Here is a 17053-nt window from a genome sequence, read left to right on the forward strand (position 1 = left end):
CAGGAGAAAAGTGAGCAGAATAGGAACATGGAGTTTTCAAAAGCATACAAATGAAAGCCAGCCATATGTAGTGGTACATAGTAAGAAAGATTTCATTTCCATCAGGATTGACAGATGACAAATGGTCAATGTTAAAAGGTTGTGGGAGTAATAGGCCCACTAATACAGTTGGTCCAGCTGTTTTGAAAAGCAATTTGGAATTGTACTGGAAGTCACTATACATACTCTTCGAAGCAGCCACAGCAGCCCTTTTAGTGATGGTAAGCAACTGGAAACAGTTTTGGGGGGAAAAAAACAGGCACAGAAATGCAGTAACTTCAACGACAAATAGTTGTTCAATAGATGTACATAAAGTGAGGCAGAATAAAGAGAAACAATTTCTACAGTGATAACTTTGAAAGAAAATTTATGACTGACTCTAAGAGTAATAGGTTTGGAGTAAGACTTATGGTGTTTAGTCACTGGCAATGTGTTTAAATTTTACTTTCAATTCCAAGTTATCACCCCTCCCCCACAAGGCAAGAAAAGCCTATTACAATTCTGTAGACATGCAAAATGAATGTCTGTATTAGCCATGTTCCCCTCCCCAAAGGCAAGAAAAACAGAAATATGCACTCATGAGTCCATCAGGGTTTCCCCCCCCCCCCAGGTAGATAGCATGTTTTATCCTGAATCAGTGTATATTTTTTATTTCTTTGTTATGGAGGAAAAATAGGAATAATAGGGGATGATTGGGGGAAATTGTTAGTTGTTAGTAATGTTACAAAACCCCACATCAAGAATAACTTGCATTTCCATAGTGCTTTGAAGCTTGCAAAGCACTTATGTTGTCATTTTATCTGTACCACTTTGTTAAGAGTACTTACTAGTTGATGGCCAACTGCTTTCCCTGAATAAGTTAAGTATGAGGCAGGATTTGAACACGGATCTTTTCTGAAATTTTTGGCTGTGGCAACTAACTGCCTAAATTAAATAAAAAACAAAAAACCTGACTGAAACCACTGTTAAATGAAATAGAAACATAGCTGTCTTCTCCATTCAGTCACCATCTATTATTACTCTGCTTAGGATCACAGGGGACAGATAAAAAAAATTTCAGAGGCCATCAAACCCATACCTTCAATTTTCAGATGAGTGAAGTCAGGGCCAGAGGTTAGTCCAGACTTCAAAACCAGTGTTTTCTCCATTTGGTTTTACTACAGTACCACTAAAATGTCTTTTTCAAATTCAGGCACTGAAAATAGAAAATTAATTTCAGTTTTTAAATTACTGGTATTACACGAATGGCTTGTCACCAATGTATAATAGGTCTTCTCTACTCTGATAAAACCGGTGGTTAAGTGTCTCTGCTCTGATCCTGGCTGGATTATGTATAAGGTAGCTAGAGCAAACAGATCTGAGGTCATTCTTAACATCTCACTGGAAAAAAGTGTGAACTCTGCCAGTTAAGAGATCAGGGATGCCTTTATAAAAGAATGAGGCACCAAGAATTCTCAGGCTCCATACTAGTTTAAGCAAACTTTTATGAGAATTAAATTCCTATATGGTACCATCTTGTAGAAAGAAACATGTTAATCAATGGAACAAATTAAAAGTTTGCAATTATGGGCAGACACAACAAACTTATATTCAAGGGGGACATCATAAGAACTATGCCTCAGTTTATTTAAATTCCCCTCCATGAATGATAGTGGGAATGGCCTGAAAGGGGTATCAACCTTTGGTGAGTCAGAGAAGGACAGCTTAACCTGGTACTTAAGACTCCTTTATCAACAAGTGAAGCCCTATGGCAAGAGTAGGAGTCAGAATTCACCAGGTTCATCAACAAAGAGTCATATGATTTTTTTCTCCAAACTTTTTAATAACTAATTAAATGAACAGACCAACAAATGTTTACATAATTCATTTTTCCGTATCTTCCTGAGAACATGATTATCTTTTACCCTCAATATCAAATACAATTGCCAATTCCTTTTTCTTCATGCTTGCTCCAATGGGTGGCCAGTACATGAAGCTCAAAAGAGCCATGCTTAGGCCTACACTTGGCCACCATTGCTCTAGGGTTCGGGTCTTCATGAGGTGAGCATAGAAGCCACCATCTTGATAACTTGTGGAGATTAGCAGCCAACACTTTACATATAACCTGTAGAGAAACAAATTTATTTCTTTTATTTAGTACTAGGAATATACATTTCTACAAAATGGATGACTTTTGTTCCCAAGGATGTATGAGTAGTATTTTTGCCCGAACATTTAATGCCATCCAAGATCAAAACGTCAAGCCTCTACATTTTTAGCACATCCATTTTTTTTAAAAAACAAAAAGGAAATAACAATAAAACTGTTATTCCACCTATTTATAGTTTAAGATTTTAAGAAACAAGGACCAAATTTTTAAAAACATGGCAATATGGATACAAGGTATATATAAACTAGTGATAATTAGTTATTATACGTAAGAATGAAGATTTCCTGAAGTTAAATGTCTACTCACTCAGTAAGATACTAAAGATCATCACTATTTTACAATAAATAAAGTCTAGTAAGTTGCCAATGATGTCTCTTCCCATTTACTTCCTAAACAATCCCTGGGAATAGGATTCTATTGTATTTTAAGTTCAGTATAGTGCTGAAAAGCTACCCTGAATTTAACAATAAGCCTCAGTTTTTGTTTTGCAACTTCTCACACACCACCCATTTATTTCTCCAAGTTAAAATTACTAAAGAGACCTTTAATACTAGGACATGAAAATAATAAACCTTTATTAGAGATGGTCTTTTCCAGCGGCAGATTAGTAATGTGAAAATTAAAACTGTCGATTTATTTAATAATGAAGTCTAAAACAAGAACCCAAAAATAGAGTATTTGGAATTGAGGGGAGGAGATTGGGACGGATGGGAATAAAAGGTGGCTTTTCTATAATCCCATTCAAGTATTTCCACTCCTATATATAACACCAAAAACATATAACTGTTTCAGGTTTTATTTTAACTATTATAGGTCCATGACAGATTTGAGCACCTGGATGATGCTATAGGATTCACATGAGGATAAGCTACCTATACAAACTGATGAGAAATGAAGGCTGTGGCACAGTGACTCACTTGATCTCAACATTAAAAGAAACACATCAATCAGTATCTTATACTGATTTTAGTTAGCCAGCTGAGTCTTTTAACCAGGGCACAGAACTAGAGTCAAAGGCCCAAGTGTAAGTAATAGGACTTATTGTCTGATAACCTATGTAGATATTGTCTGATATTCTATGTAGGGGGATAAACATCCTAACTGTTTGCCCTTAAAGAAAACCATATATTTCAAAAAGCAGACTTAATCATTAATATACAAGAAATACACAACAACAAACCATTTTTCTGAAGTTTTGCATTTTGAGCATCAATATGTGCAGGTTTCATTTTTACAGATGTAATCAATTTTCTAGCCTGTTTGAGACCCAACAGCATTTAAATTAAAATAGCTTAGAATCCAATAACAACACTTTGATACATGTTAACGTGTGTATATATAATATATATAAAAACAACCCAAATCAACAATGACTAACTAGACAAATATTTAAGATGAATGATCAATGCAAGATAAGAAACTAAGGATTTCTTTTAGAGGTGTCCATAGGTTGAGTGATGGCAAATCAACCTCTATGCACCATCTTGCTGCTGGCTTGTTTTGGGAGTGGTATCAATAGTGGTCCCAGAGAATGCTGTGCCTACTGACCAAGTTAAAAGATAGAAATACTATGATAGGCACAGAGACACACATGTGGTAGTTTAAATGCAAAAACAAAAGGAAATCAAGCACTTAGCACTATTACCAGGTGCAAGGAAAAAGCTAAGTAAATATAACAGAAGTTTTAAAAATTAGGAAAAAAACCGCAATCAGATCAAGCCATATCAGCCGAATTAAGTTCTTTTAATAGATTGCATATATAGATGTTCATCCACACACTTCAATCAACTCTTTAAGAGCAGAACTTAGGTCCAATTTACATGCTTCAGAGAAGATAACCTTTCTCATTTTTACATTAAGGTCTTATATCCAAATTTCCACTTGTACATTGAGAGCCTTAAGAAAAAACAAAGGACACAGAGGGTGTTGCCATTTTTTAGCAGCAATGAAGTATCACTAACCCCTTTTTACATACCGAATTCAAGTCACTGTCAGAGGTGAGTGCACCACAGTCACCAGGTACAAAACTGCTAGTTCATTTTTAAATTAATAACTTGAAATTACCCCAGCCCCCCTCCCCATTACATCCCTTCTTTTTATAAACAGCAAACATTTTGCTATTTTATACATAGGCTAGCAGGCTTGTTTCAATATGAAAGTGCTAATTCATTTACAGATTTGTATCAGTTATGTAGTGCTACAATAAGTGTCCAATAATCTATATAGGAACAATCTTTGATAAATGGAAATGATGAAGATTAAGTAAGGCTATCGGATTACCTTATTTACATTAAAAGAATAAAGACCCAATGGGGAAGGGATGGGAAAGGGAAGGAAACTGGGCAAAATATTCATAGGTGTAAAAATTACATCTACCTTTGAGCTTGTACTGTAAATGAGACATTTTAAATAGTCCTGCAGCCCATGCCTATTTTTTCCTCAGAAAAAGAAAAGCTGCCTTATGACATTCCCTCATTTGTTTGCAGATCTCCACAGTGTGTCATTTGAAGCTCCAAAGTCAGGTTCTTCTTTTCTTCCAAAAAAATTGAAAACAACCCTCCCACCCCCAAACAAAACAAAAACCACCTTTCCCTCCCCCCACCCCAACCAATACCCCTCTGGTTTACTTTCCAGTGCCAGGTTGCATGATCAGGTCCCACTTCCTGGGTTTTCTGTCCAATCTATTGATCAATTAGTTTAGAGTGAGCTGTAGAGAACACAAACCAGTTCTGGAACCACTACTGGGAGGAACACAAGCTCTTTACTACAATCACACGGTAGCAGGAAATAAAAGGATCATTCAATTCATCCCAGGGGCTGGACCTCCAAAATTGAATGAACTTGGCACAACTGGAGCATTGAATTTGTATCCTCCATGTTTCTCAATCATTTTGGATTCTGGAAGAAAAAACATTTATTTTAGTTCAATTTTTGACAGAAAGCATTCATTATATGAAGAGGCAAAAAAGTAAAATTCTCTTAAGTCACCCAGTATGAATATTCACTTCAACCACAGACTTCTCGGGTAAAGAGCCCTTTTCAAAGCCAAGCTCTTAGTTCACACATACCATACTACTGCTATTTCAGAGAAGTCTGAGCCTCTATGGCATAAGTGATCTTGGCCCTGGAGTCACAGAATCCAGGCATGTATCTATGCTTACTTGAAGCCTGTATAACCCTGAAGAAGGCACTTCTACTGTCTAGGACTCAATTGCCTCATCTACAAAAGGATGAAGAAATGGTTCTAAATTCTCTATACCTCACCAGGTTGGTGAGCCTACTTTGAATTTTGGGGTTCTCCTTTGTTATTAGAGCTTACAACTTTCAGGCGGTCTTTTGTGGACTGCAATGTCTGAACCATTAAATCTAAACTGGTGTGAAAAGGAAAATATAGTACATACATGCACATGCATGCCATGGTGAGGAAGTGTAAAGTAAATTATGGGATTTGGGGGGCAGATTATAAAATCTGACAAAAATGGAGATATTTAGCATTGTATGACCTCTCCGGGTCTCAGAATCCTCTTGATCCTCAACTATCAAAACACTGAGAGTACAATGTCAGTAAGATCAGCACTAACAGTTTGTACCTTTGCTTGTAAGATGGGCCAGAATCCTTCCCTTTTCCAATTCTCTTCTAGAGGTTTGCTAATATGTTCCTACCACCTAATGCATGATTTCTGGCCCTGCCCAGTGATGTCACTGGTGTGGGGAAAACCTTTCCCAGTGTAGACTGGCCTCAAGAAGTACACAGGTTGCTACGGGTTAACAGGAAACTGCCTTCCCGATTCTAAGTCCTATCAAGACTGTCATTTAACCATTGTCTTAATCATATTGAGCCTAAAAAGTACATTATCAACCAGTTCAACTCAACTGTGCAAATGTTTGCTTCACCTAGTGTGACATGCAAGCCACTGAGGATAGACAGAAATGGAACAGTTCCTAGTCTCAAGAAAGAAGAGAATCTGTTGACAAATTTAGGAGAGGGAAAATGAAAGATATAGTACTAGAATGAATGGGGTTAACAGAAGAATTCAAAGGTGGTGGCAGTTGAGCAGTTGTGAAGGAAGATAAAGAGTTCTGAAAGAGATGAGGCAAGAGTGCTGAGTTCAGGAAACAGCTGATATTTCAGAATGGCTGGAAATTAAAACATGAACAAGAATAAAGTGAAGTAAGTTGAGAAAAGTAAAAGGGAGCAAAACTGGAGGGCCTTATATCTCAGGCTAATGAATTTTATCTGCAGGCAGCAAGCAGTACATTATTCAAAGGTTTTGAGCAAAGAATTCTAGGATGAGTAATGCAAACACCAACAACATGGAAATAGGTTTTGATCAAGGACACATGTACTACCCAGTGAAATTGGATGTTGGCTATGGAAAGGGTGGGGGAAGGGGAGGGAGGGATGTAATATGATTCTTGTAACCAAGGAATAATGTTCTAAATTGACTAAATAAATTATTAAAAAAAAAATTCTAGGATAAGATCTGTGTATTAGGAAAAGTGCCTTTGTAGATAAATGGAAAAGAACTGTTGAAAAATAATAGCAACAACAACAAAAATCAATAAAAAATTTTTACAAGTGGAAATAAATTAAAAGAAGGAAAAGTGGGAGAAACAACAGTGAAACTTTTACAATAGACTGAGCAAGAACCTAGGATGGTGGCTGTGTGAGTAGAAAGGAAACAAGATGTAGATAAAGAAGCAATAAAATCCTAGATATTGGGAGTAATGACTCCAAGATGAAAAAACTCAGTGAATGATAGGATGGGCATGTCCTCAATGTACATGGCTAAAACTTAGGAGACAGGAATTTACAGAGAAAGAAAATTACATTTTGGGAATTCTGCGTTTCCCATCCAGGAGGAGATAATTACTAGAGAATAAGAGAGACAGGATAGGGAAACACAGATATGAGATTTATCACCCATTATTTGAATCTATAGAAGCAAAAGAAATATTTAAAGGGAAAATGGGATAAAGAAGAAAAAAAATCTATATCAGAACCTCGGAGAACATCTATACTGAGAATGCAAGAGGTAGAGCAAGAAAAGTTGACTTCATGCGGCAAAGTAGGGACACTAATTCATTGCTGGTGGGGTTGTGAATTGATCCAACCATTCTGGAGGGCAATTTGGAACTATGCCCAAAGGGCGATAAAAGAATATCTACCCTTTGATCCTGCCACTGCTGGGTTTGTTTCCGAAAGAGATAATAAGGAAAAAGATTTGTTCAAGAATATTCATAGCTGCGCTCTTTTTGGTGGCCAAAAAATGGAAAATGAGGGGATGCCCTTCAGTTGGAGAATGGCTGAACAAATTGTGGTATATGTTGGTGATGGAATACTATTGTGCTAAAAGGAATAATAAGGTGGAGGAATTCCATGGAGACTGGAACAACCTCCAGGAAGTGATGCAGAGTGAGAGGAGCAGAACCAGGAAAATATTGTACACAGACTGATACACTGTGGTACAATCGAAGGTGATGGACTTCTCCATTAGGGTCAATGCAATGTCCCTGAACAATCTGCAGGGATCTAAAAAACACTATCCACAAGCAGAGGATAAACTGTGGTAGTAAAAATACCGATGAAAAGCAACTGCTTGACTACAGGGGTTGAGGGGAAATGACTGAGGAGAGACTCTAAATGAACACTCTAGTGGTAATACCAACAACATGGAAATGGGTTCGAATCAAGAACACATGTGTAACCCAATGGAATCGCATGTGGGCTATGGGAAAGGTGTTGGGAGAGGGGGGCGGGGAGGAAAAGAAAATGATTATTGTTTCCAATGAATAATGTTTGGAAATGACCAAATAAAATAATGTTTTAAAAAAAGAAAAGTTGACTTCAAGGACCTTGGACATACATACTTATCTTGGGAGAGCCTTTCAGTAAGTTTTTACCTATCTAAAAGAACACCAGGAGGTTCATGGGAGCCAATGGAAAAAGAACAGGAAGAATAACTAATAGCTACAGGGACCAACGAAATGCAGAGAAAGGGTCAGATGTAACAATTAAGAGATCAGTAGAATTCTTGGAAACAGCTGTTTCAGTTAAATAGTGGGTTGAGTGGGTGGTATGATGAGTGTAGAGATTTTCTGAGTCAGGTAAAAGTTAAAGAAAAAAGGTTAAGTAAGATTCAAGTATTTTTGAAGCCAGTGGGAAAAATGAGCAGAGACTGAATGAAGATGAAAGGGAATAAGTAATATAGGGTATTAGAAGAAGGAAAATGGAAGATACAGTACTGAAGATACAGATTTAGGGAAGTTGAGGTGAAATGTAGGAAAAATTTCCCAATAGACGAGCTCTCATCAATTCAGTAGGCAAAGCATTTTTGTGTGTGTGTGTGTGTGGGGGGGGGGGGGGGGGGGGGGTTTGCACTGATACAATTCTAAATAACCAAAATGGCAATTATTGAAGCAATACCTGTGACTAATAATAGTTTGCTGCAACTTTGCACCCTTTTGAACTATAGAGAAAGCAATTTGGTGATATGTACCCAGTAAATTGAACTGTAATGGAATGATTTTACATTCTATTCTATTCTATTAAATAATGATAAATCACATGAACCACTGAGATCTGCAAGAGACAATGTATTACTGAACTTCAAAAATATGCAAACCTATCTAGGGCACTTAAAAATGAATAAAACATATGGAAGTACCATGGGCTGCTCGTCTCTGATCTGCCAGAGTTGCTATATCTTGTAACTGTTTTCTTTGTTCTTCATTAAGACCATGAGTCAGAGCCTGGTACCACACAGGATTTCGACTCTGAATAGCTATTTTTTTAAAAAACAGGAAGAAAGAAAGAAAAAAATTAGTCCCACAATCACACTAAATGAGGTTTCAAGACATATTGAGATTGGAGTCATATTTTCTGAAGCATTCTTGTTCTATAGGAAATACTATAGTTAAGAAGATATGATCTTTTAGACCACTTTTATAGTTTGAGTGCTTTATGTATAGTAAACACTTATTTTGCCCCACTATAACCTCTGATTCCTGCCCCAGAATAGTATTTAAATAAAACTTTAATTTATAATATGAACTAATACTTAAAACAAAAACCCTTATAGCACCGAGAGCTATATGCAATTGTCACCTACAATGTAACATATCAATTACCATTTGAGAGAAGAAAAAACAGACATGCCAAGTCTGTTCCCTATAGTCATAGAACTATTTTTTGCATGTATTTTCTAACCATTCAGCAAAACTGGTATTGTTTCTAGAATGAGGTGATATATCTTTCAGTGACAGTTATGATTTAGCTGCTCTAGCAGCTAATTTGGCAGTAATGATTTTCAACCTCCTCAAATACAGTAAAGATATTACATCTTACTAAAGCAGCTCATTATACTTTCATACAACTAGTAAACTATTTTTTGATCCCAAATTTTTCCAGGCATTAAATATTTGTTGCACTCTGTTAACATTTTTAAATTAAAATTTAGGGGGCAGCTAGGTATCTCAGTGGATTGAGAGCCAGGCCTAGAGACAGGAGGTCCTGGGTTCATATCTGGCCTCAGACACTTCCCAGCTGTGTGACCCTGGGCAAGTCACTTGACCCCCATTGCCTAGCCCTTACCACTCTTCTGCCTTGAAGCCAATACACAGTATTGACTCCAAGATGGAAGGCAAGGCCCTAAAAATTAATTAATTAGCAAATTAATGAATAGATTTATTGGAATTTAAAAGCAATTCATAAATGTCCAGTTAGATCAAGAAATTACATGTTAATAAATAGTATAGAAATCTATATAGTAAGTGACCCGAGTACAGAAATTACTATAGTAAGATCTAGTAAGTGACCATTTGAATCATTGGAATCACTTACTCTGAAATATAGCTTTAAATATCTGATACTCGTCAACAGGGTTCTCTTCATCATCAATGATTGTGGAATAGCCTTCCAAGGCAGTTTCTTCTGCATCATCTTCTTCCCACTCTTCATCATCTCCATCTTCTCCTGCCTGCTTAGCCAGAATCTCTAAATATTCCTGCCCATCTTCATCAATATCATCTTCATCACTTCCAAGCTCTTCTGTCAAAGAACAAGAATGTTTTTCAACTTGGGAAGATACTTTTAAATTACAACATGTTGATTCTTCCTTCATTTTGCGTTTTTTAAAAGGTTGGAAAGGAAGGTCCCACACATACTAAGACAATCTAAGTTTTCAATTAAAATACTGCGTTTTACCTTCATGATGCTTAAACAGTATTAATAAAAATGAAAAAAAATTAATGACAAGCATTCAGGAAGCATGGGTACAGGGAAAGCAGAATTAGGCTGCAGTAAATTTTTATTACCAAGCCACAAATTTCCCTATTTACTACAAAAATGTCCCTTAAGATGACTTCTCCATGACCTTTTTTCACCCCACCAAATTGCCACCCAACTCGGTGTTATACTTTGGAAATTCCTATAATTTCCCAAGGGATGGAGAGAACAAAAGGTAACATAACATGCTCACTAACACTGTAACAGATCCAAAGTGTCAAAAAAAAAAATTTGGGTTTATATACCTGACAAAGACTGATAGTTCTATAGGCAAGAAGGTATTTCATTAAAAAATGACTCAAAGGAACTTCCGTCTAGGTTAAACCTTAAGTCCCTACTGCCCCTCTCCCAGGGTATCACTAAAAGATTCCAAAAATCCCCCCCACCCCCATTCCAAAATCTTTTCTTGTCAACTATGTATCTACTCCCAGCAAATTTATGCTAGATCTAATGAGTGAAAAATAGTCCCCACAGTTTGATTTCCCTTTGCAGGCAGGTAGTCTGGAATCCCAGCATGGAAGAGGGTTGATTGATGAAAAGTGCACCTGATTTAGGCCAAGCCCTACAGGAGTGCCATGATGATCCTATGGCAATGGGTAACTTACAAGTGCCTTCTTACTACCCAAGATTCCTTCCCATGCATGTGAATAAGTCTCGGCTAACCAGATTATCTGATGAGTGAGAAAATAGCCAAAGCCCAGTCTCTAGCTATGCCAGATAAGAATTTACTGTAGGTGGAGAGCTATCATACCCCCCCATGTCTGATAGTCGCAGTCTGGGGAAATGGAGACTGCAAAGCAGCCCCCAGAAAATAAGGCACCCATGGAACATCCTCTATTATACTTCTCTCTCTAACTTCCCTTACTAATGGAATTGTTATGATTATTGTTCTCTTCCCAGTTCAGGAGAAATAACATAAGAGCAAATACTTAAGAGGGTTAACACACATATTCCCACATATATCCCACTTTAACCCCTTTAGAATAGTACCCCCAAAAGATTAATTTACAGAATTAAAACCCAAAGATCACTACCCACTACCCCTCCTTTCTTTCTCTTAGCAGAGGTACATTCAGAGGCCCCACATCCATTGTGAGTCAAGCATGACAGATAAATAAAATCATTCCTCTGAAAAACAAGTTACAGACACACTTTGCTGATTTGTTATGTTTACCATGACCAGGCAACTTTGACAGGTGCTTGAATCAAACACAAGAAAAATGCAACTTGGAAATTAAGGGAATTCCTGATTATGGTCTGTCTTAAATTACCCTCTAACCCTGTCCCTAGCTATGAAATGTTATGTTACCCATCTCCTAAGTAATTGTGATTGATTGTGAAAACTGATCAAAAGCAACAATGACTCTCCAAGCTTGTCATCCCATAGGTTGGGGGGAACTAGCCTCCAGAAACATGAATGTTGAAAAATGATTTGTGTCAGAAAAGCATGTACTCATTAAAGCTATAAAATAAACCAACTCTTGTGCTATGGCAGAACTCTGTGTGATGCCTGAACACAGGATTGAGCATACAGTGTCTCTCACCACTTATTCGATTGACCGCCACATCAGATGGAGGACCCTGAACCTTGAGAGACCACAGGCTTGGCTCTAAAGAGCCTGTACCTTCCATTTTTCTACTAAACCTCACATTTAAACCAACATGATCATTTACTAAATAAAAAGGTATTTGTCCAAGCCTCAATTCTTGCCATTAGAGTGATGAACCACAAACCCTTAAGCCTGGAAGTGACCATGGAGAACATCTAGATCAACGAGATGGGGATCAGAGGACCTCTCCCAAAAGGTTATCAGTTGGGCTCCTGACCTTTAACAGCCAATGTCCTTTCTAATACATTTAATGCTCTTTTCTGATTTCCAACTCGATTTCCTCGCTATGGGGAAAACATGGTACAAATCAGGGACTTTACATTTCAACCCCCTTACCTGTTTCTTCATCATCATCAGCTTCATCATCTTCATCACTATCATTTTCATGCTCTGCATGACAAGCATATGCTCTTTTTAACCCATTAAATAAAAGGATAAAAGCTGGAAGAATCTGTCCTGAAACCTGATTTAAAACTTGCGGTATTTGTTCCAAGTCAATAAGAGCACACAAGCCCAGAACACACATCTTTCTATCATGAAGCCTAAAAACAAAAAGAGAAGTTTAGTGGGGAAAAGGTTTTCACAAAGTTTAGATAGGATGGAATTCTCCTACTTAAGTCACTCACCCCAAGAAACAATCAACATCATTAAGCCACTGTGTAATAAAGTGATTTGTGACAGGTTCAACATTGTTGGGGAATCGAAGGTTTTCTAAGGTGTTGAGGAGTAGATGAGGGTTGTAATAGAGAGCCGCAATGGCCACCTGAAGACACATTGTTCGCAGTTCACTTGTTTTGACCTCTCTGGTAAGTCTTTCTAATGCAGCTTCCACAAACAAGGGAATACACTGGAAAACATTAAAAACCAACACATTTCACAATGCCAGCAATAGTAGTAGTATACTCTACTCAGCTCCTTCCTGATTTATCTGCCAACAAGCACCATAGCCAAACCCATCCCACAAAATATTGTCATCACCAAAAGTTTTATATAGTATTACTATGGTATGCTTCCTGCATGAAACCTGTACTGGACAATTTAACTCTGAAAGTGATCACACCCATACCGGTTCCCAATGAATGTTAGAAGTATATCAATATTAAAGACAATGTTTAATAAGGACATCTCTTGAAAAAGTTTTTACGTGGGAAACCCCCACATCCTCTCCAATAGTTTCCACTTTCAAAGTCACTATTAAATCAGAGATGTATTGCGCTGTTACAATACAAACAAGGAAAAATGATGGTGGGGAAGACAGTTTTTTTGGGACTCAAGATATAATATTCAATTGGATATTTCAAAGGATGGAAAATGACTACATAGAATTTTTCGAAACTTAAAATATGTTTGGTATTTCCTCCTTGATTTACTCACAAATCCACTACAATTGGTAAAAGGCTACTGACCTGATCGATGCCACGTCCTTTGCATTGTAGAATGATCACTTCCAATAACTTGGCTGCATGACATTCTGCATCTTCTCCTGCTACTCCTGTCAAGACCTATCAAAGTACAAGACATAGCTGTTCTTTCCCTGAGCTTGCAAAGGGAACTGAGGATGAGAAGCAATCAGATTCTTGGAAAAGCTGGTACTAATTAGCTATCAGAGACTATTTATAATATACCAAAGATATTTGTGTCAGTTAACAATGTTCTTCACTACACTATAAACTACTAAAATGGAAGCAGGGAAATGTCTTATGAGATTTTTGCACAGCACCTGGTGCCCAATAAATCAAGAGTTAGCAAATGTCATCTAATCCCATCTGCTCATTATACACATGAAAAGTCAAGATGATGCTATGTAGCACCTATGTCTTACAAACAGATAATGCACAATCTGCTTGAAGTATTTAAGAACTCAACTAGTGTTTGTTGGTCTTCCTATGAAAGGATATTACTTCTCAATATCTTATAAGATTTACTAAGCTCCTTTAAAAACTTAAAGCCATCTCCCTAAACAATCCTGATGTGGTACTCAAATTTTATTATTATTATTCTCCTTTAGAACCTGGGGTTCAATGTTTTCAGGAATCTCAAAATAAACAAGGAAGCCAGTGCTTTTCCCTATCACTTATCAGGAACATATTATGTTCCTACTCCTTGTCCCATATATCTTTTAACTCTCAGGGTTTAAAGGAATAGAAAGTTAAAGGACTGGAAGCTTTATCCACACATGAGCAATAGAGCAAAAGATGAGAACACATAGAATACTACCTGATGACCAGAGTAGAAACATAATTTTGTAGATTCTATATAAACGGTATAGACTATCAATTCATGGTAATTTTAAAATTTAAATAAGTTTAAATTAAGTTAGGGTTACCTACCTTTTTGCACATACTGTAAATCATTTCAAGATATTTGGTATCTGATAAAAGAGTATCTGTGTCCACAGTTACATAATTATGAAGAAGAGGCATCATATCTGTGTTAGATAAAAAAACAATTATACATGTGATGTGTTTCATGGTGACAAAGGTTTAATCTTCAGGCCTACTAAAACAAGAATAGGACTAGCTTGGAGGAATTCATTGTTAACAAAATCTTCTCGTGTTAATGGAACATTCCATGAATAATCCTGTACAATAATATGTACTACCTGAACGCAGGGCTACTGTGGCTTGGTCCTTTTTTACTAAATTACTCTGCTCCTAATTAACTATTCTGTTAGGCTAAAATTTTGAATACTGGAAGCAAGGCATGCACAGGCAAAGAAATTTTGTTTTTCTATTTTTCCTAAGAAAACTATTTGGGGATCAAAAAAACTTATCACAAAGGAATAAGAAAGTCAGTATTTCAAAGTTGACTTCTTACCTGTAAAGTAATCAAATCCATCCTGCTGAAAGACTTCAAATACAAGAGGCAAAAGCTGCCACATCTGTGGAGAGACTTGTTGACAGGTCAAACTGTGAGCTAAGGAAAAGATTTCCTCATAGAACTCTGAAACAGAATGAATTGTGAAGGAGTTACTCCTTATTCATGTAAAACTGGAACTCGTGTTGATTTCAGATTTCTATTCCTCACAAAGGCATACACACCTAAAACATGCTGTTGTAAAACAGTACCAATTACTTGCAAACAGATCCCCTCTAGCTGCTGTGTTATCTGAAAGAGAACAGATATATGAAATTACAACATCAGAAGACAATGAACTTACTCAATAAACATATTTTTGCACCTAGGGATTGAATTATGACATACGAGAGAATAAAATAATGAGGATTACTACCACAACTTTTTAAATGCATAACATAAACACAAAGTAATTAGGGAAAAGTATTTTAAAATACTTGCAGAATCAACCAAAAAGTTACTTGAAATAATCAACAACTTTAGCAAAGTTGCAGGATTCAAAATAAATCCGCATTTCTATATATCTCTAACCCATTTCTTCAGCAAGAATTAGAAAAAGAAATTCCATTTAAAATCACCCTAGACAATATAAAATACTTGGGAATCTATCTGCCGAGACAAACACAGGAACTATATGAACACAATTACAAAACATTTTCCACACAGTTAAAACTAGATCTAAACAATTGGAAAAACATTGATTGCTCATGGGTGGGACAAGCTAACATAATAAAATGACCATCCTACCCAAATTAATTTACTTATTTAGTGCCATACCCATTGAACTACCAAAAACTTCCTTTACTGAATTAGAAAAAATCATAACTAAGTTCATTTGGAAGAACAAAAGATCAAGGATATCCAGGGAAATCATGAAAAAAAATGCAAAGGAAGGAGGATTTACAGTCCCAGATCTCAAACTATACTATAAAACAGTGGTTATCAAAACAATTTGGTACTGGCTAAGAGACAGAAAGGAGGATCAGTGGAATAGACTTGGGGTAAATGATCTCAGCAAGACTAAAATCAGAAGGGAAGCACAAATTGGGAAATGATCTTCATAAAAACCTCTGACAAAGGTTTAATTACTCAAATTTACAAAGAGCTAAATCAATTGTATAAAAAAATCAAGCCATTCTCCAATTGATAAAAGGGCAAGGGTCATGAATAGGCAGTTCTCAGCCAAAGAAATCAAAACTATTAATAAGCACATGAAAAAGTGTTCTACATCTCTTATAATCAGAGAGATGCAAATCAAAACAAATCTGAGGCATTACCTCACACCTAGCAGATTGGCTAACATGACAGCTATGGAAAGTAATGAATGCTGGAGGGGGTGTGACAAAGTTGGAACATTAATGCATTGCTGGTGGAGTTGTCAATTGATCCAACCATTCTGGAGGACAATTTGGAACTATGCCCAAAGGGCGATAAAAGACTGTCTGCCCTTTGATCCAGCCATAGCACTACTGGGTTTGTACCCCAAATAATAAGGAAAAAATGGGGATGCCCATCAATTGGGGAATTGCTGAACAAATTGTGGTATATGTTGGTGATGGAATACTATTGTGCTAAAAGGAATAATAAGATGGAGGAATTCCATGGAACAACCTCCAGGAAGTGATGCAGAGTGAGAGGAGCAGAACCAGGAAAATATTGTACACAGACTGATACACTGTGGTACAATCGAAGGTAATTGACTTCTCCATTGTTGTCAATGCAATGTCCCTGAACAATCTGCAGGGATCTAAAAAACACTATCCACAAGCAGAGGATAAACTGTGGGAGTAAAAACACTGATGAAAAGCAACTGCTTAACTACAGGAGTGGAGGGGATATGACTGAGGAGAGACTCTAAATGAACACTCTAGTGGAAATACCAACAACATGGAAATGGGTTCGAATCAAGAACACATGTGATACTCAATGGAATCGCACGAGGGCTATGGGAGAGGTGGTGGGAGGGGGGTGGGGGGAAGAAAAGAAAATGATCTTTGTTTCCAATGAATAATGTTTGGAAATGACCAAATAAAACAATGTTTAAAAAAAAAATACTTGCAAAGGCCAACTCAATATTATCACTTCACCATCTAAAATTCAAATCTTAACAGA

At 36.8% G+C, this 17053-nt stretch overlaps 1 protein-coding gene across 2 annotated transcripts in view; it reads right to left on the bottom strand.

Moving 5' to 3' along the window:
• Window positions 1-3370: 3370 nt before the first annotated feature.
• The window catches only part of IPO7 (importin 7), a 53425-nt gene continuing 39742 nt past the window's right edge, over window positions 3371-17053 (bottom strand). Inside the window, exons 17-25 of one of the 2 annotated variants that reach the window (XM_001367404.4) lie at window positions 15127-15193; window positions 14903-15028; window positions 14416-14513; window positions 13492-13587; window positions 12712-12932; window positions 12422-12627; window positions 10032-10238; window positions 8857-8973; window positions 3371-5086 (exon numbers count right to left, since the gene is read on the bottom strand). In XM_001367404.4, the coding sequence (XP_001367441.1) occupies window positions 4989-5086; window positions 8857-8973; window positions 10032-10238; window positions 12422-12627; window positions 12712-12932; window positions 13492-13587; window positions 14416-14513; window positions 14903-15028; window positions 15127-15193 (1236 nt within the window). In that variant the 3' untranslated portion in view covers window positions 3371-4988. The remainder of the gene's footprint in view (window positions 5087-8856; window positions 8974-10031; window positions 10239-12421; window positions 12628-12711; window positions 12933-13491; window positions 13588-14415; window positions 14514-14902; window positions 15029-15126; window positions 15194-17053) is intronic. The other variant, XM_016423428.2, reaches the window with a different exon arrangement.

This window comes from Monodelphis domestica, chromosome 6 (assembly GCF_027887165.1).
Source record: "Monodelphis domestica isolate mMonDom1 chromosome 6, mMonDom1.pri, whole genome shotgun sequence".
Lineage (NCBI taxonomy): Eukaryota > Metazoa > Chordata > Mammalia > Didelphimorphia > Didelphidae > Monodelphis > Monodelphis domestica.